Source organism: Musca autumnalis, unplaced genomic scaffold, assembly GCF_047663935.1.
Source record: "Musca autumnalis isolate F117 unplaced genomic scaffold, ASM4766393v1 scaffold_2, whole genome shotgun sequence".
Classification (NCBI taxonomy): domain Eukaryota; kingdom Metazoa; phylum Arthropoda; class Insecta; order Diptera; family Muscidae; genus Musca; species Musca autumnalis.
The window spans coordinates 201,307,097-201,328,506 of NW_027411755.1; the positions used below are offsets into that span (position 1 = coordinate 201,307,097).

Genomic DNA, 21,410 nt, shown 5'->3' on the forward strand with positions numbered 1-21,410 from the left:
CCCAGACAACATAGCTAGACAAGCCTTAGACTGGAACCCACAAGGTGCCCGATGTAGAGGACGGCCCAGAGGCTCTTGGCGTAGAAGCTTAAATATGTACTGAAATAAAATCTGTTAACGAGAACCTTAGCTTAGGAATAGCTAAAGATCGTAATAAATTCAAGGAATTTTGTACGGCACTATGAGCCTCCTAACCGGCGCGAAAGCAATAAACAATAATCCACAAATCAGCCACCATTTAATTTGGTTAAGTTTAAGAATGCGCAGTCATCGTGAGTGACCGCTTCACTCTGAGATCTTTCGTCCATTGTGTACTTTCGAGATAGGTTTGGAATAGAAGATTCCACGCTTATTGCTTATTGAAACTGAGGAATTAAGCCGGAGCTCTTTTGGTCCATGCCGAAATGGATAAGAATACCTGGATCATGGTCATATCAACATCGGTGAGATGTAAAGAATGGGTGCATTTCTGACGTTATCCTAGCCTTATCCGACTATTAAATTTTGGGGGGAAGTACTGGAAGTTGTGAAACTAAGTTTGGACAAAAATATGTCGAAGGCCAAATTTCGACCAAATCGGTTGAGAAGTCGAGTGCTATAGTGCGCTCCAGCCACTACACATGGTGCCATAGGGCTATTTTCTCAGGAAGTATTCTCTTGCCCCTGAAAAAACTTGTACCATCGTAAAGGAGGTCAGTGAATGCAAGTTGCTTCAACATATGTAAATCAAAGTGAATCGAGAGCAGCTCTTAAAGTGAACATATCCGAAATTTTGTGTGGGAGGTACCCGAAGGAGTGGACAAATATAGTCAATATTCGAACCTGATCTATATCTGATGATATATTAGGATGTGTAAAGTATGGACCAAATCAGTCACTCCCTTCAAGAGTTATCGTGCGCACATTTTTTCCGAACAATTTTGAACTTTTGTGTGGTACTTGAAGGACTGGAAAAAATGTTTTGACCAAATCGGCAGATCCGTTCGAGAGTTATTTTGCGCTCCAACAACTACAAATGGTGTCATTGGGATTTTTTGCAGCTTTCAGGCTATTTTCTCAGGAAGTATGGATTTGCCCCTGAAAAAACTTGTACCGTCGCATGGGGAGCAGTGAGTACAAGTTGTTACAACAAAAATTAAAGCGATTCGAGAGCAGCTCCTAAACTGAAATTTCCGAAATTTTGCTTGGGAGATACCCGAGGAGTGGACCGATTGAGTCCATATTAGAACGTCATCTAAGTCTGGTAGAAATTTCACGAAAGTATGGGCCAAATCTATTACTTCCTTCAAGAGTTTTTGTGTGCACAAATTTTCCGAACATTTTCGAACTTTTGTGTGGAGGTACCGGAAGGTGTGGGCCGATATAACCCATCTTCGAACTTAAACTAAGTTTGGACAATATATTACGAAAGCCAAATTTTGGACCAAATCAGCTCATCCGTTCGAGAGTTATCGTGCGCACCAGCCAGCCTAACAGACGGACGTACATGGCTAAATCGACTCCAAATTGTCTGAAACACTTTTCGTCCAAACATACTTGGGGTCTAAAACCATTGTTTCGATGAGGTACATTTTGCGCGTATGAAAGTGTATATACCCTCGTTAGCATAAATGCTGAGGGTATAAATATTGCCCGATGTCGCGATATTTACTGTTTTTGGCATAATTATATTGACCACAGATCCTTTAAGGGAAATTCTGCCAGGACAACTTGGATACCATTGGAAAGCTTATTGAGACAGCAATCCCCTGCTCTAATAAAATCTTTAAAATTAAATATTGCTGTCTCGATAAGCTTTCCAATGGTACCCATGTTGTCCTTGCGGCATTTTCCTTAAAGACCCTAAAAAATATATTTTTTACAAAGAAAACCATTTTTTGAATAGCTCGTTAACATAAACAGTGTTCTGCTAACGCGCTGTTGGCAAAAGCCTTAACAGAGCGCTTTGTGTCTCCGCTAGAGTGATTTGTGTCTTCGCTAATTAAATACGAATTTATCTATATAATCGACAAAAATGTGGTAGGTGTCGATCTGCATCTCTTGGATCTTCTCCAGGATTTGCCGCAGCGTAAATATCTGGTCAATAGTGGACCAATTGTGGTCCAATTATTTCATTGACCATAGACTTTAGTTATATGTTCGCATAATATCCCTGACATTATCTTGTAGGCAATAGGAAGAAGACTTATGACCCTATAGTTAGTTAGTCTAATCTCCTTTCTTGTGGACGGGGCACAGGATACTAAAGTTCTAATCGTCGGGAACGCGTTCTTCCTGTCAGATGGTGCTAACTAGCTGATATGCATACAGCTAATCAGCGTGTCGCCTCCGGTTTTGAACAGCTCGACTGGTAAGCCATCGGCTTCTACTGACTTATTATTCTTTAGCCGGTATACATTCAATACCACCTTCTGGGATTGGATCTGTGGTATCTTCGTCGTCTTCGCTACTAATGGGTACCAACAGTTTGGAAAAATGCTTTTTCCATATCTTGAGCACACTATCTGTATCAGTTACCATATTACCTTTCTGGTCTCTACAGAAGGATGTGCCTGGTATCAGAGCCATCAGTTTGATGTTTCACTCTTTGGTAGAACTTACGGACTTTATTCAGACTCCTGTACATCTCGATTTTTCACACTCCAGCTTTTCGATTTCTCCTTTTTCCTGCGGAAAAAAACGTTTCTCTCTCTCCTTTTCTCTCGATACCTCTTTCGTCTTTCATTCACTGGAGTGAAGCTGGAGACCTGATGTTTTAACTTTCGACTAACTACAAATCCGCAGCCTGTGTCATGTCAGCTATAACACAATGCGTTACTTTAGATGTTGTTGTGAAGCCTTTCCCAATCGGCCTGGTTCTTTTCAAACACATCGGCCAATGCGAACATTCCAGGTATCTACTTAGCTGGAATATAAAAATGGCTTACGAAAACAACAATAACTGGATATTATAGCTCACGAAATAGGGCGCGCATTATGCAATGGCATGTACGAACTCTTCGTGAACCATCAGCAAAGAGGCATAAGCGAAATGAGGTGGAGTAATAGGGAGCACTAGAGAGTGGAAAAGAAAATGGTAAGGAATGCTTCTATAACATCGATTCTGCTATACGGCAGAGACCTGGCTTGAATCGAACACTGTAACTCAAAAGTTATACCTCAGGATCATATTCAGAAGAAAGGCGCTAAGAGCAGTTTGTTGCTTCATAACATCCATTAGCCTACGGTATTTTTTATCTAGTTTATCTACTTTCATCTTTTTGGATCTGTCTTCAAAAATATCTCTTCGGAGAAGAACATGAGGTTTCTAATATTTATCGTAGAAGCGTTAGAGCAACAAAGGTAGATTTTTTAGAATATTTTGGAAGGTCATTTGAACAACAAAAGTGGATATTAAAATAATAAGTTTTTAAGGTCCACCGAATATTTTTTGTGATTAAACATTTTTGAAGTTTTTGTTTTTTTGATTATTAAAATATTCATTATTCTCATTTTTCGTTACAGCGATTATTGTCCGTCTGCAAACGCCCGCAATCTGACATATCTGTAAGTATATATGAATATAGGAAATTCCATAAAGTCACTAACTCTGATTTTTTTCCTCTTACAGAAATTCATCAGTGATCTTCTGGATCGGGCCAAAACGCTGTAAATTTTTCACCCAGCTCTCGTCTTGTCTTGTCTAAGAAAAACAAATTATTTTTCGCAACAACTGATAAAATTAATATTAAAACAAAAATAGCATTGAAGCAAAAAGGAAACCAATCAAAGCAGTAAAACAAAATCATGGAATTAACTAACACACAACAGTCCCACATCCCGCTGCTCCAACAAAATCATCTCAATAAACTAATCTAGTTTATATTACCTTATAATAAATTTTTTGTTTGTTAATTTATTTTAATGTATAATTTTTTTTGTTTCCAATTTTATTTAAAAAACGAAACAAACAAAAATACGTATTTAAAAAAAAAATAATTTTTAATTTAAGAATGATGCTCTATATAGAAAAGAAAAAAGAATGCCAATGGCATACACTCAATTTCTCTCATTGTTTAATTTTTCCTCTATCTCCGTCTGTCTCTCTTAATTAAGACAAACAAATAATCATTGAACACATACAAAGATAACCAATTATATGATTTTTTAATGTTTTTTTAATTTAATTTATAAGTTTAGTTTTATTTAAATGAAATTAATAATACTTTACATATTAATATAACTTTTTTGTAGCTGTAGTCTTAATGAACAACAAAATTTAGTGTGATTTTTTGAAATTGATTTTCATTAAATGTTTGTTTAATTTGTAACAAATCCAAAAAAAAAAACATGTTCAAGAAACAAACGAAATAGAATTGTAATTGAAATTATCGGAAAACAAATTAATAAAATTTTACATTAAAACAATTTTGGAAATAATGTTTTTTTGTTTTTAATCGCCGCTATACTCAATACCTAAATGTGAAAAATCAGAAGAAAAGTGCAAATTTCCTCTCTCGAACGGCACAACTCTCTTCGATTGACTAGCGCCTCCGTCAGTTTTATACCCTCCACCATAGTATGGAGGGTATATTAAATTTGTTTTTCCGTTTGTAACGCATACATACATATATACATATATTCTTGATCAGGGTAAAATTCTAAATCGATCTATGCATGTCCGTCCGTCCGTCTGTGGTATTCACCCTAGCATCCACAAAAATGGAGATAGGACGCTGAAATTTTGGGAAGATGCGTCTTTTGTTTGCAGGCAGGTCAGGTTCGATGATGGGCTATATCGGTCCACGTTTTCGTATAGCCCCCATATAACGGTACCGCCCGATTTCAGGTATTTTGACGTTTTTAGTCACATTTTCAAACCGAATTAGCTATAACTTGACATTTAGGGTTCCTAGCGATCAACAAATTTATATTTCAAAAACTACGGGCATAGGTCCTTGTTTTGGTACACCCCCCATATAACGGTACCTCCCGATTTTCGGTATTTGAAGGATTTTAGCTAAAATTTTTGACATTTGAGGTTCCCAGTAGCCACGAAACTTCTCCACCAAAATGCGTCAATATAGGTGCATGGTTTGGTATAGCCCCTATATAACGGTACCTCCCTGTATTCGGTATTTTGAGGATTTTAGCTGCAATTTTTAACCGAACTAGCTGTAATTTGACATTTAAGGTTTTCAGTGGTCACTAAACTTTTCCACAAAAAATCGTCTACATAGGTACATGTACATGGGTGCCACCGGTGCAATGGTATGCACGCCCGCCTTGCACGCAGAAGGTCGGGGTTTCGATTCCCCGACCAGGCAACATCAAACATTTTTCAACGGTGGCAAAATACCCCTCAGTAATGTTGGCGACATTTCCTGAGTATTTCAGCCTTGAAAAACTTCTCCACAAGTGGTGTCTTAAGACACGCCGTTCGGACACGGCGATAAACAGTAGGTCCCATATCATTGAGCTAAATATGAATCGGGGTGCACTCATTGATATGAGAGAAGTCTCTCTTGTCCCGTATGGGATGTTGTGGAACAATGTTTTTTTGTTTAGGTCCATGTTTTGGTATAGCCTCCATATAACGGTACCTCCCGATTTTCGGTCTTTTGAGGGCTTTAGCCACAATTTTTAGCCGAACTATCTGTAATTTGACATTTAAGGTTTTCCAGAAAAAATCGTCTATATAGGTCCATGTTTTGGTATAGGCCCCATATAACGGTACCTCCCGATTTTCGGTATTTTGAGCCACAATTTTTAGCCGAACTAGCTGTAATTTGACAGTTAAGGTTTTTATGGGTATCAACACAACTCCACCAAAAACTGTCAACATAGGTCCATGTTTACGTATAACTCATCCTGATTTTCGGCATTTTGAGGGTTTTAGCTAAAAATTTTAACCGAATTAGTTGTAATTTGACAGTTAAGGTTCCTATTGGTAATAGCACTACCCCACCAAAAACTATCAACATAGGTCCATGTTTAGGTTTAGCCCCCGTATAACGGTACCTCCCGATTTTCGGTATTTTGAGGGTTTTAGCTACATTTTACGACTGAAGTACCCGTAAATTGACACTTGAGGTTCCCTGAATTCACCAAACTTTTCCACCATGTTTTAACTTGACATTTGAAATAGGTCCATGTTTTGGTATATAACCCATATAACATAGGTGTTATCGATTTTTCGATTTTGGTCTAAAACTAAAAATGCAATTTTTTGATTTGGCGATTATTTCAGTTTTCGACTCGAACTCGACTTTCGACTTTTTCATAACCGCAGAAAATCTATTATAATCGACTATTTGTCGATTTTTGAGAAACCGCCAAAACTGTAAGACCGCCAAGTCAACTATCTATGGGCAAACTCGAAAATCGATGACAAGATAACCGATTATGCGATTTTCCCACCAGACAAAAGTCGATTGCGATTTTTGGACTTTTGACTGCAAAAAGTTGATTAATCGAAAGTCGACTTACTTATCCCTATTCTGGAAGCGTTAAGGTCTCGACACATAAGAAGCATGGCATTCTTGCTTAAGTCATATCTGGTAAATGACTAAAGACCAAGTTCGACCTAATTCAAATGTGATTCCGAAAACTTTTTATGAGGTGAAACTTGGTTTTTAGTCTTTTATCAGATATGACTTCAGCAAGAATGTCATGCTTCTTATGTGTCGAGTCCTTTACGTGTTCAAAGATAGCCTCGATATTTTAAACCTAATATATCGATGGTCATAAAGAGAGTGTTCCTCTGAGACCCTCCACCAATGTACTTTCTTTGTACTTACTCCCTAATTCTAGTAACGAAGGTGAGCGTATTTCTTGCGTTAAGAGGTATTAGGACGTTACTATTCAAATGTTAGTAATACCCCACAAAATGTGCTGTGAGTAAGCATCGGTACCTACTAGTATTTCGTTACTTCTTTGCGAAGATTGTAATGTCGGCGAGTCGAATGTCAAATAAAGTACAGTGTCGCCCAACGTTGACAACTTTGTGGTGAAAAGAAATCATACGTTTTCGTGGCGATCGAGTCCCCTTACTATCGTATAAAAGTTGATAATTAATATAGTTTAGTCCAGAGACATTATTCTATATGGTCCAAGGTTACTCGATTTTCAACATCAGGGCTGCAGTTGCCGTTTTACTTCGACTTCAATTATAGGTCATCCAATAAATGGGCTTTCTGGGGTGTCGCTTATTATTGTGGCTGTTCTGGTTGGCAGCCTCCTCCGCACCGATTCTTGCGCTTCCAATTTTGTAGTGGACAACACTGGATACATAGTACATAGTTTTTGTCAGAATGGTCAGTGATAGATCATCAAGTCGATCCACAAGGAGACTGTCATCCCCTTGATCCTTCCTGTGGACGATTTCCCATCTCTTAACTTCTAATGTCTGGTTTTAATTGCCGAAGATTTTGAGTTGAGGGATTTTGTCCTTCCTTGAGTAATCTGTCATCCCAACGAGACGCATTGGAAACGTAGCACGCCCTGCCCTTTATCTTTGTCAGATTGCCCAGTGAGAGATCGTCAACTACCACCACAAGATGAGTGACATCCCCTTCTTTCTTCCTGTGGAAGATTTCCCATCTCTTCACTTCTCATGTCTGGTTTTAATGGCCCAAGATTTCGAGTTGAGGGATTTTGTCCTTCCTTCCATGAGTAGCCTGCCATTCCATCAAGAAGCATTGGAGACGTACTACGCTCTGTCCTGTGTTTTTGTCAGAATGGCCAGTGAGAGATCATCAAGTCGCACCACAAGGAGAGTGTCAACCGATTGCTTCTTCCTGTGGAAAATTTCCCATATCTTCACTTTTAATGTCTGGTTTTAATTGCCCAAGATTTCGAGTAGAGGGATTTTGTCCTTCCTTCCTTGAGTAACCTGCAATCCCAAAGAGATGCATTGGAGAAGATTGCCCATCTCTTAACTTTTAATTTCTGGTTTTAATTGCCAAAAACCTCGACCTTTTGTTCCGTCTCGTCTTTGGGATTTTGTTCTTCCTTCCTCACCAGCTTCAATTTACCACCTTCTCAGTTAGTTACTGTACCGGTGATTATACACCCGATAGTGGCAGAGTTCGTTTACATTCCTAAATAGTACATTAGGAGGTCCCCCTTTGCTCACTGCTGATTATTTTTAAGGGTCCACGCCCTTGAAGGGTGAGGTCCAAAAATTTGTCGTTAGCCATTTTCTCGATAGTTTTCTGCGGATCCTTGTGTAGTCTGCCTGACCTTTTACTGGTGTCGATCTTTTTCTTATAGAAGGTCCGGAAATTCCTTTCAAAGTCCTCAGTCTTCCTAGAAAATTCAGTGATCGGGGTAACCCTCTTCATATCCGAGCTCACTTTGTCGGCCTTTGGCAGAGGACACTCTTGACGAAATTTAATCGGGACATTTGAAGATGGGAAATCCTTTTTCTTCTTTCATGGTTAGCAGTGTTTTTTGGAGATACTGCGCTACCGAGGAGGTGGGTGGAGTATTCTCGCTTACTTTATTCACCATCATGTGAACATCCTCCTTTAGCCGGAATTTACACAACGATAGTACTTATTGCACTCCCAGTCAAGGTTAAACTAAGGAATGATGGCATCAGAAGGGGATGTGGGTGACTAGCTTTTCAAATGCACCAATTTGTTCAGTACGGATCTATATCGCTACAGCCTGCCTCTAAATAACGGTACATGTAATGTTTGTGGGTGGCAATAAGGTGTGGAACTGCCGACATAGAGTTGCTTAAGGTATATATTCCGTCGATGCTGTCGATAAACACCTGTAATCCAGATTATAGGCCCAGCATTAGCCCGCTTTTGGAAGATCATTACCGACTAGACATAAATGCACGTCGTGGGTTGTGGCCTACAGTCCTACGAGTGTAGCGTTGATTGAGCAGATTGATAGCTCTACATTTTATACTGCCAATGAGGACGCCCCTACCAGAATTAGCGGAGAGAGTCCCATGGTGTCAGCTGATCTTACAAATGATGTCACCTGGCAATCCTCGATTCTCTTGGGTCACGCCATTTCCCTGTAATCGTCTACAACAGCAGACCATCTGAATTCATCACTTCTGAACGGCGTGAAAGATCTCATCAATCATATAACTGTGCAATCCTTCTAATGTTCGGGTAGAAGAAATGACGTTCCGTAATGACCTATCTGCTAGTCATATGACCGAAAGAAAGAAAGGACCTCAGCCATGTTTGGTAATACGTCGCAATTTATATCTTTCTACCAAGGAGGAACCACCATAATTTACAGTGGATGATGTTGCAAAGCTTCCAAGGCGTTGGATCCAGACGGAATTTCCATGGTAATGCGCAGGGATTTTAGTAACTTAACTAAGTTTTCAAACGTTCGCTAGGCACCCACATCGTGTTCAAAGTCTTGAAAATGCTCCTGAAGTCAGGCAAGAATGCCAGAAAAGGTAAAACGTGCAAATCTAGACTTCACTAATCCACAGTGTCAGAATCCACAGCGAACATCAGCATGGGTTTCGTAATCAGCATAGCAGATATCAGTCGAGGACTTGACCATAGCAAGCCGTGCGGAATGTTCGAAGTCTGGAAAATGTTCCTGAAGTCAGGCAAGAATGCCAGAAAAGATAAAACGTGCAAATCGAGACTTCACTAATCCACAACGGCGATCATCAGCATGGGTTTCGTAAGCAGCATAGCACATATCAGTCGAGGACTTGACCATAGCAAGCCGTGCGATAGGACAATGTATGTGACGCTGGACTTATCAAAAGCCTTTGATACTGTCAATAGCTCCGGTCAAGTTTAATGGATCAATTATATGTGTGGACGCCAATCGTACGTAAATGTTCAGTATCAATAAATCGAAAAAGGGTATTCACCAAGGTGGGGTGATTTCTCCGGAACTGTTTAACCTTTACCTTTGCTGCATTACACCTACATACTTTCAAATGGCATTATATCGTTACGAATACGAATAGTTGTGGAATCTTGGCGACAGCTACATTCCCCTACGTCCTTTGTGAAAGACTGACCTCCTATTTAAACGATCTTACCACCTTTTTCCGTACAGGTAAAGAAACATTGTTGACAGTGCAATACGTCAGTCTGTGTGGTAAGCTCTGCAGCGCCAGGGTGATCTGCGAATATAAGTGCACATTTAAAACTGTCAGAGAACTACAACAGGTTGCCCTCATACATCAGCGATGGGTCATCTGCATCCTTTCAGAACTACAACACTGGAAGCATGATCCCGTTGCAGTACTTACTCGGGTGTTACCGTGAAAGTCATTCTAATCACCATCTGGTAAATAGGACTTATCCCGGGGGTGCCTGAAGTGATTAGGGATAGGTAATGGAAAGCAATAATCAATTTTTCGACTTTTTGATTTTGGTCTAAAACTAAAAATGCGATTTTTCGGTTTGGTGATTTTTTCAGTTGGCCTAAAACTCGACTTTTTCATAACCGCAGCAAATCGATTATAATCGATTATTCGTCAATTTTCGAGTTTTCTGTTAAGAGCAGTACACATTGTCAGTTTTGAATGTCGATATTTCTCAAGTATCGATAACTGTCCAACCATTCAGCAAACCACAAAACATTTTGTGGTTGCATGATGAATGATAAAAATGAACGGCCACACTAGCAAGCAACAACAAAGCTGTCATTCAGAACTGACAATGTGTACCCAGCTTTAAACCGCCAAGTCAACAATAGGTCTGTACGATAACCCAAAAATTTTTAAAAATTTTTACTGAATGCTGTTCCATAAAGCTGGGTACACATTTACAGTTTTGAATGACAGCTTTGTTGTTGCTTGCTAGTGTGGCCGATCATTTTTGTCATTCATCATGCAACCACAAAATGTTTTGTGGTTGCTGGACGGTTTGACACTTATCGATAATTGCGAAATATCGTCATTCAAAACTGACAATGTGTACCCAGCTTAACACAATTATCCAGCAAAAGAGAGCTAGTTTGGAGAGATTTTTGGAGAGTTCTGTGACTGAGAACTTGCAAATTTTTGCTAGGAAAATTTGTCCCGTAAAAATTTGCAAGTCTGATCAGCTGACTTTTAATGAACTGTTCAATGTAAACAACTCGAAATGTAACCATTTTTGACCAAGAAAATTGCACATTTTTTTTAGATTCTAAAGCGTTGTGGATAGGATTAAAGCATTTAATGTTTACCTATGCAATTTTAAAATTTATGTTTTTGTTCCATTTGGTTAAAAATATCAAAAGAAACAAAACCAATTTCATACACTTTCGGAAACAGCTGACTTTCTTCCAAGTTTTTGCAAAATGTTGTTCTATAACTTTCTGCAATTTTTCTTGCTTGAGAGAGTAAAATTCTGGAACTGACTGAGTAAATATTGCTGGGAAAGTTATCGTACAAACCTTTGGTCTGTTCCTTTACTTTTAAAAATGGTAACAGTGGCAAAAAATGGTAAAAGTGGTGAACTGCTCTCATATAAATTGTATGCTTTTAAAAGTAAGGGAACACTTTGCGGGTAAAAATTGGGAAAACTGGTAAACCCCGGCACGTAAAGGAACACGACTCTAATCTATGAGCAAACTCGAAAGCCGATCACAAGATAATCGATTATGCTATTTTCCCTCTAGACAAAAGTCAAATACGATTTTTAGACTTTTGACTGCAAAAAGTCGATTAATCGAAAGTCGACTTACCTATTCCTAGTAGGGATTGTTTGGTCGTCTTTCGAATAATCGTTTTTTTTTTGCAATCAAAAGTCTAAAAATTAAAGTTTGTATGGATGGCTGCGACAAGCTACCAACGACATTTTGTTATGTGCATTCGTCGAAATTCAACGACACATAGCAGTGGAAAAAGGTTTGGTTTGTTTCGCAAACACTTTCGTCGGAGTTGTGTTAGGTTGCCAAAGAAAAACTTCTCATTGAAGTTTTTTCTTTGATCACCTTTATACTTCGGGCTGACGATTGATGTTTGGGTATAAAAAGTTTCTTGTTGAAGAAGTTATTGAACAATAACTTCGGTGGAGAATATCCACAAACAAGAAACAAGGGAACTGATGAGATCCAGTGGTGTGGATCGAAACTAGTCTTCCCAGCCTTACCCCTTGACGAACAATGCCAAACTTTTTCCACTAATAAATTAGTTGTTTTAAAATAATAAAACAACAACAATGGGATTAAGACAGACTATTTTGAAAAAAAAAAAAACAAAATTGTATTAGCTATCCCAATAAAAAACGACGCCACCAATGTTCAAGTCGACTTTTGTCTGGAGGGAAAATCGAATAATCGATTATCTTTTGATCGATTTTCGAGTTCGCCCATAAATTGTTGAATTGGCGGTTTTACAGTTTTGGTGGTTTTACAGTTTCAAAAGATAAAGATCTCCAAATTTCCAAAAATACCTATATTTTATCGGCAAGTTTCCACTATCCAAACATTCTGAATTAATCTTTTTTGAGAAAATAGGCCAAATTCTAAAATTTCTAGCCCAATGGCAAAATCTATTGACTTTATAATTACCATAAAATCTTTATCAAGCCGGCTGATACTTTTTAGTTGTTGGGACTATAGTTTATATATAGTTTTTCGTATTAATCTCCCCAAAAAATTAACAAACGACACATCATTTCACGTGGTTTTACGTAAAATCTTGAAAAAGAAGTGTATCTTTTAGGTGCTAAAATATAAGTACACAAGTACACACATACACCCATTTACTTTACCTGGATTTTTGTTCACCATAAATTTTTAACAAAAACTTGATTTAAGTAGAAATGCATACAAATCAATAATACGTAAATTATTTATTTATAATAAAAGAAATGTTGTTGTAAAAGTAAACAACCCAAAAAAATTTTTTTTTGAAACAAACAAAAAACGAACCAAATTTTGTGTAATTTTGTCATAAAGGAGTAAAAAAACATTAAATTAATGGAATAAATAAAAGCTTTGTAGAAAAAAACAATCATATTTTGTTTTAATTAACGGATATTGCGAAAGACTTGTTTCTGTATCCCGAAGCATTTAAGGAAAAAATTTAAATCCTAAGAAACGATTATGTAAAACAAAATGTCCTTAAACGAGGCTCGAAAATTATTAAATTAAAATATTCTACATAGCTCTGTTCCTGAACCTGCAAGAAACTACTATTTTTTACTAAAATAACATTTTTTCCTTTACGTTATCGGAAAAAAATAGTAAAAATTAGTAGATTCTTGCAGTTCTGGAACAGACCACATATTTATATGAAAACAAGTAAAAATAGTGTCAGGCGGCTTTGCCGACAGAGATATACCCTCAGCCAATGTGAAGTGAAACTTTCATATACGGACAGATCGCATGTATTTAGGGTCTCTTCAGAATTTTATGGCCCTTTTTGAACATTTAAACTTGCCGACAAAAATGTGGTTTAGGAATTAACTGCACTAAGACACAAATGTTGAACTTTTGTGGGTGAGGTACCCTTAGGGAGGACCTATATGGGCAATTTTAGAAGTTAAACTAAATTTTTACAAAATATTAGGAGAACCAAAGTTTGGACCAAATTGGTTGCCCCATTCAAGTGATATCGTCCTAGCATTTTACGGGAATGTTCTGGTATTCACCGTGTATCCATTTCACATCACACATGCACTTAACCTGTGAAAGCAATTGATGTTCTGTATTTCACGTGAAAAGAGCTTTCATATTTCACGAAAGAACTTTAAATATTTTTTAAAAATGCTCATAGAAAACACATTATATTTTAGTCCTATGCAGTTTTTTTTTAGAATTTTCCAATTAGTTTCTTTAAAAAATAAGGATTCACTCAGCTCTCGCCATCAAAATTACAGTGTGAGGAATACACCCCAACTAGGTGTAAAGTGTGTTGCAGAACAACTTTAGGTGTGTTCAATACACGTGAGGTGCAGAGGTGAATGCCAGAACATGCTCGTTAGTGACATTTTTTAAATATTGGGGAGAAGTACCGGAAGTATTGGCCCGGTATTGCCCGATGAAACTAAGTTTGGATATAATATGACGAAGACCAAATGTTGGACCAAATCAGTTGAACAGTTCGAGACATATGGAGACATAGGGTTTTTTACACCCTTCGGGCTGTTTTCCCAAGAAATACGGACTTGTCCCTGAAAAAACTTTTACCGTCGTAATGGAGGTAGCGAATGCAAATCGCTTCAACAAAAATTAAAGTTATTCAAGAGCAGATCTTAAAGTGAACATATCCGAAATTTTGTGTGGGAGGTACCATATGTCTATATCTGGTAGATATACTAGGATGCGTAAAGTATGGACCAAATGGGTCCTTTCCTTCAAGAATTATCGTGCGCACAATTTTTCCGAACATTTTTGAACTTTTGTGGGGGAGGTGCCTGAAGGAGTGATCCGATATGGCTTATCTTCGAACTTAAACTAAGTTTGGACAAAATATTGTCAAGGCCAAATTTTGGATCGAATCGGCAGATCCGATCGAGAGTTATCTTGCGCTCCAACCACCACACACGGTGTCATAAGGGTTTTTGAAACTTTCAGGCTATGTGCTCAGGAAGTATGGTTTTGCCCCTGATGAAACTTGTACCGCCGTGTGGTGGTCGTGAATACAAGTTGTTACAATAAAAATCAAAACGATTCGAGAGCATGTCCTAAACAGAACTTTTCCGAAATTTTGTGTGGGAGGTACCCGAAGGAGTGGACCGATATAGCTTATCTTCGAACTTAAACTAAGTTTGGGCAAAATATTACGAAAGCCAAAATTTTAACCGAATCGGTTCATCCGTTCGAGAGTTATCGTGCGCTCCAGCCAGACAGACAGACGGACGGACATTACTCAATCGACTCCAAATTGTCTGAAACACATTTCGTCCAAACATACTTGGGATCTAAAACGATTATTTCGATTAGACACATTTTGCCCATATGAAAGTGTATATCACGAATATTGTCAATTATTTCATATTCCATTTCAGAAAAAAAGGATCATTTTTTTCGCGCTACATCAACGATTTTTGATATGTAGGTTAAGAAAAAAGTCCCCAGTACGAATCTGGTCGCGAGCCAATTTTTGTTTGTTGCTGACAAAAGTTATGGCGCTTCTATTTCGCTTTTTAAGAAAGAAGATATTATAAAAACGCTAATTATTTTAATGAGCACCATTGTTACAAAAAAGTTCTCTCGAAGTGACTTCAGCGAGCAGATTGCATAATACCCGCAAAATGTTACACAGAATTCGCGGAATGTACATAAAATTGATAAATTATTGAATATAAGTAAATTTTTTTTCAAAATTAAGGCCCATTTAGTGGTCATAAAATTACATAAAAATTTGTTGTGGATCAAAACTTCACGGCGAATCAAATGAGACTACAATCGTTCAGATTGGTGTTATAGTTTTGATGTTACGGCCAAAATAAGCACATATTTTGGTCAAACAAGAATTTTTTGTTTGAAAAAATATTTTTTCACATGCATTATGTAGTAGAAAATATTGGAAAAATCTATGGGAATACTTCCTTAATTTTGCTTAAATTTCCCAATAAAATAGACGGATTTTGCTTTATTGACATTCATATTAAAGCTTTCACATTAGGGAAGGTAATTGGGCTGATGAGGATATATCCTAAAGCTTCTGAAATGGAAATAGAGGTCAAATAACCCATTTTTATTTATATGCATTTTAAAATACGTGTAAATCGCGTAATTATCAAAATCATTTTGTCCGCATGTGATTTTCATGTACAGCAAGACTATATCTTTTAATTTATATATATTGGAGGCTAAGATGTAGCATCGGCTGCATTCTAGCATTAAAAAACCTATAAAATATCGCTAATTTGCGCAAAGTGCATACAATTTTTGTCCGCATCCGTTTTCAGTGCTCATCATGAAAATCTATATCGATATATATATATATTTCAAGGCGATCAATCAAGAACCGTGGATGTAGCATCACACACTATTTTTTTGGATAAAATGAATGTAGCTCCCTTATAAGTGAAGTTTTCAAAATCTGTTTCCGCTAAAACGAAGATGCTGTATTAGTTGTTTTATTGCAGTGGAAACGAACCGCAGAAAACTCGATAAAATACGCGATATTTCCAAAAACACATCAGAAGATAACTTAACATATAAAAAGAAAAAATTCAAACCTATTCAGATGACCGCTAGTGTATAAGTCTAATGTACAAGATTAATATCGCGATGCTATGTTCAGGAATAATCTATTTTGGTGCATCATAGAATTTAGAGTGGTATAGGACTGCGGGAGCCTTCTTTCGGTAGCACTAGTCGGGTGGGGGGTTCGGGCCCTATCTTCTCTAAACTTCGTTTTCATTACGAGAATTAGTTTTGTTTCAGACTCCCTTTTTAAACACAATTAAAAAAAAAATGGATCAAAAAAGCAAATATTTTTACTTAGAATAGAAAAGAATCATTAAAAAAAAGAATTATGGAATGATTTCGGGGATACTTTACTACTGTTTTAATGTAAACGTCTTCCAGATGTAAATGGAAGGATGTGCCTCACAACCCGATCCTACCAATGTTCTTTTGGGCACAACTATTCGGTAAAAGAACCCCTAATTTAATTGCCTCCTACATTCCTTACGACCGCATCATCAGAGATGAAAACATCTTTACAAGTTTAGTTCATCATAATGATTTGCTTAAAAAATTTATTCAAGACATTGGTTTTGATATTCATAGTATATATAAAAGAAATAATTATTAAATACTAGTGTTTATGATTAAGTAGATTCGGATGAATTTCATAATATTATGTAAAATTATTCAATTTAAATTTATATGGTTTTAATAGCACAAGGAATGAGCAACTTTATATTTTTTCTTAGTTAGGTATACCCTTATATTTTAATTAATCTCACTTTGTTAATATAAAGAAAGAAAGTATTTCATTATTGATAATATCCACAAACCTTTTACAACTTATCAAAAGAAAAGAGAAAAAAAAACTAACGTTGCTTTGATGTAGCAAAACAAACATGAACAAATTAATAAAATAAGTTGTGGATTATTGAAGAACTATTGTGAATGTTTGGCATAACAAAAAAGATAGACAAAAGTAATAAAGCAAGATGATCTTCATTATATGTTTAATGATTATCTCCTTGCTTACTGATTCTCATTATAAAATTCAAGGCAAAGTAAATCAATGCAATTGGTTGGGCGACAAAAACATATCTATCTATCTATATATATAAATGAGCTTGGTGATAAGTGATTGACTGACTGACTGACTCATCATCAACGCCCAGCCAAAACGGCTAAAGCTAGGAGCTTGAAATTTTACCAGTGGGTCACTGTTGATGCAAATGTGCGAGATAAGGCCGGGTTTTAGAAAATTCGTCCTGGAACCACAAAAAATAACAACAACAAAAATCCTTATTTTTCATTACTATTACGTACTTATTGACTTAGTTGGCCCTCTGCAAGACATGTGTCAAATTAACAGTGCTATAACTTCTTGATATCGTAAGAGATCACACATAATTTCAAATTTTGTAGTTTACTTCTAGGCGCACTTATTTTATCGTAAACCACTAAATAATAGAAAGACAAGACATTTGTTATCTTCCATTGCAACAGATGTCGCAGTTGGTGATAATGGTGTATAAACATCAATTACGCAAATGAACAAATGAGTTGCTGTTGAAGACAACATTAGGGGAATAAATTCAGAAATCGGCCAGAAATAACAACAACTAAAAACTGTATGGACCTGACTTTTTGGTAATAACTAAATGTTTGCAAATCAATGAAAGTGCAATAGAATTGTGCATATTACCACGATTTATTTGCAATTAAGAATTTTATCGTATATGGAGATGTACAGTCATAACTATTCAATTTTCAATTTCAAAATCTGTAATTTGAAGAAATCGCTAAATAATTAATGAAATCAATAATAGGCCCCAGGAATATAGAATTATAGGAATTTGGTATGGAAATCAAGGTTGGGAAGTGGTGCTTCTAAAAGGAAATGGTTTGGAAAATTACCAATCATGTGTACGAAAAGTACTAAATGGTACTAAATTTAGTACAATTTAGATTTGGGTGAACGTAAAGAGCTGGAAACCTGAAATTTGGAATTAAGGTTACTGTTGTAGTGTAGGATTGAGATATGAGGGTAGTTTTGGAAATTCGTGCTTATGTGTACGAAAAGTACTAATTAGTACTAAATTTGGTACAATAGGGATTTGGATGAACGGATAGAGCTGGAATCCTGATATTTGGAATTGAGATTACTGTTGGAGTGTAGGATTGAAGAACTTTTGGAAATTCGTACTTATGTGTATGAAAAGTACTAAATGGTACTAAATTTGATACAATGGGGATTTGGGTGAACGTATAATAGCTGGAATCTCGAAATTTGGAATTGAGATTACTGGTGGGGTGTAGGATTGAGGTAGTTTTGAAAATTCGTACTTATGGGTACGAAAAGTACTAAATGGTACTAAATTTAGTACAATTTGGATTTGAATGAACGGATAGAGCTGGAAACCTGAAATTTGGAATTAATATTACTGTTGAAGTGTAGGATTGAGATATGAGGGTGGTTTTGGAAATTAGTACTTATGTGTACGGAAAGTACTAAATGGAACTAAATTTTGTATAATGGGGATTTGGGTGAACGGATAGCGCTGGAATCTCTAAATTTGGAACTGAGATTACTGGTGGAGTTTAATATTGTGGAAGTTTTGGAAATTCGTACATAGGGTACGAAAAATACTAAATAGCACTAAATTTGGTACAGTTTCGATTTGGGTGAACGGATAGGGCTTGATTCCTCAAATTTGGACTGAGGATCACTGATGAAGAGTAAGAAAGATGCACCAAAGGGTTTTTGGAAACTTGAGTGTACGAAAAGTAATAATTGGTACTAAATTTAGTACAATTTGGATTTGAGTGAACGGATAGAGCTGGATTCCTGAAATTTGGAATTGATATTACTGTTGGAGTGTAGGACTGGGGAAGTTTTGGAAATTCTTACTTATGTGAATGAAAAGTACTAAATGGTACTAAATTTGGGACAATGGGGATTTGGGTGAACGGATATAGTTGGAATCTCGAAATTTGGAATTGAGATTACTGGTGGGGTGAAGAATTGAGGTAGTTTTGAAAATTCGTACTTATGGGTACGAAAAGTACTAAATGGTACTAAATTTAGTACAATTTGGATTTGGGTGAACGGATAGCGCTGGAAACCTAAAATTTGGAATTAAGATTACTGTGAAGAGTAGGACTGAGATATGAGGGTGGTTTTGGAAATTCGTACTTATGTGTTCGAAAAGTACTAAATTTGGTACAATTGGGATTCGAGTGAACGGACAGAGCTGGAATCCTGAAATTTGAAATTGAGATTACTGTTGGATCATAGGATTGGGGAAATTTTGGAAATTCGTATTTATGTGTACGAAAAGTACTAAATGGTACTAAATTTATTACAATTTGGATTTGGGTGAACGGATAGAACTGGAATCCTGAATTTTAAGTATTTTAATTTTATTTATTTTAATCTAAAGTATGAATTTTAGTAAACGGAAAGAGTTAGAATTTGCAACCCGTTCGCGGTAGGCTATAGAGGTAGAATTTGGATTTGGGTGACGGATAGTGTTTGAGTCCTGAAATTTGAAATTAGGATTACTATTGGAGTGTAGGACTGAGGTAGTAAGGGTACGAAAAGTACTAAGTGGTACTACCTGTGGTACAATTTGCATTTGGGGGAACGGACAGAGCTGGAATCCTGGAATTTGGTCAGACTGCTGTTGGAGTATAGGATTGAGATGGAAGTAGTTTTTGAAATTCGTACTTATGGGTACGAAATGTACCAAATGGTACAACTTGGATTTGAGTGCACGGATAGCGCTGGAATCCTGTTATTTGGAATTATGGTTACTGTTGAAGTGAAGGGTAAAGGTTGTTTTGGAAAATCGAATTGTACAGAATTTGGTACAATTTGTTTTTGTGTAAAGGGGTTTTTGGAAATTCGTCGTAGAAAGGTACGAAAAGTGCTAAAGTGTACTAAATATGGAATCCATTGTATTAGGCAAACGCGAAGAGCTAGAAATCTGAAATTTTTAACGAGAGGTCATTGATGGAGATTTAGGAAGATGTACCAAAGGGTATTTAGAAACTCGACCTATAAGTGTACGAAAAGTACTAAAAGTTTCTAAATTTGGTACAATTGCATATTTTTAATGGATAAAGCTAGAATCTTCAAATCAATCAATGGGAATCAAGGTTGGGAAATGGCGTTGAAATAAGGAAATGGTTTTGGAAGTTCGTATTTATGATTACGAGCAGTACTAAATTTGGATTTGGGTGAACGGATAGAGCTGGAATCCTAAAGTTTTGAATTAAGATTACTGTAGGGGTGTAGGATTGAGATAGTTTTGGAAATTCGTACCTTTGGGTACGACAAGTACTAAATGGTACTAAATTTGGTACAATTTAGATTTGGATGAACGGATAGAGCTGGAATTCTGAAATTTGGAACTAAGATTACTGCCGGACAGTAGAATTGAGGTAGTTTTGGAAATTCGTACTTATGGGTACAGAAAGCACTAAATTTGGTACAATTTGAATTTTAGTAAACGGATAGTGTTGGAATTAGGAATTAAGATTACTGTAGGAGTGTAGTATTGAGGAAATTTTGAAAAGTCGTACGTATGAAAGTATGATTATTGTAGCCCTGTTGCGTTGAGGAAGTTTTGAAAATTGGTACGAAAATTCTAAATTGTTATAAATTTAGTACAATTTTAATTTGGTTTAACGGATAGAGTTTGAATCCTGAAATTTAGAAATATGATTACTACTAAAGTGAAGGATTGCGGTAGTTTTCGAAAATCTAACTTATGGGTACGAAGAGTTCGACTTGATACTAAGTTTGGTACAATTTGGAATTGGACGAACGGATACAACTGGAATCTTGAGATTTGGAATTACTGTAATTATTATGGAATTTACTGTAATTATTTTGTATTAATGTCCGTGTATGGCTGAGATATGTCGTCGAAATACGTACCATAACTATACGAAAATTACTTAATGGTACTCAATTTGTTTTTGGGTGTAGGGACAGTGCTGGAATTTTTATTTTTTTGGAGTTAGGGTGTGTATTGATGTGCAACGTTGATCTCGCTGTTAATGTGTAAGGGTGAGATACGGCTGATCTTTTTGAAAATCGAACTTAAGGGGTACGTACAGTAGTAAGATAAAAATAAATATTGATTAAAATTGGTATTAGTGCGACCAAATTTTCAGTGTTTGTCATTTCCATATTATATATTGTTTATTTGTTTTTTTATATCCTTTCCGCATACGAAGTAGCGGGCATTTTGCTAGTATTTACATATGTATGTACTCTCATTATGTACTCACGTTTTTTTTTTTTTTTTTTTTGATTAATATAACTCACCAAAAAAATCGCT

At 36.5% G+C, this 21,410-nt stretch overlaps 1 protein-coding gene across 2 annotated transcripts in view; it reads left to right on the top strand.

The window, feature by feature from the left end:
- LOC141395140 (protein phosphatase 1 regulatory subunit 14B) overlaps positions 1-4,416 on the top strand; it is a 143,695-nt gene extending 139,279 nt beyond the window's left edge. For both annotated transcript variants that reach the window (XM_073970618.1, XM_073970620.1), the window contains 2 exons: positions 3,505-3,546; positions 3,611-4,416. In XM_073970618.1, the coding sequence (XP_073826719.1) occupies positions 3,505-3,546; positions 3,611-3,652 (84 nt within the window). In that variant the 3' untranslated portion in view covers positions 3,653-4,416. The remainder of the gene's footprint in view (positions 1-3,504; positions 3,547-3,610) is intronic.
- The last annotated feature ends 16,994 nt before the right edge of the window (positions 4,417-21,410 follow it).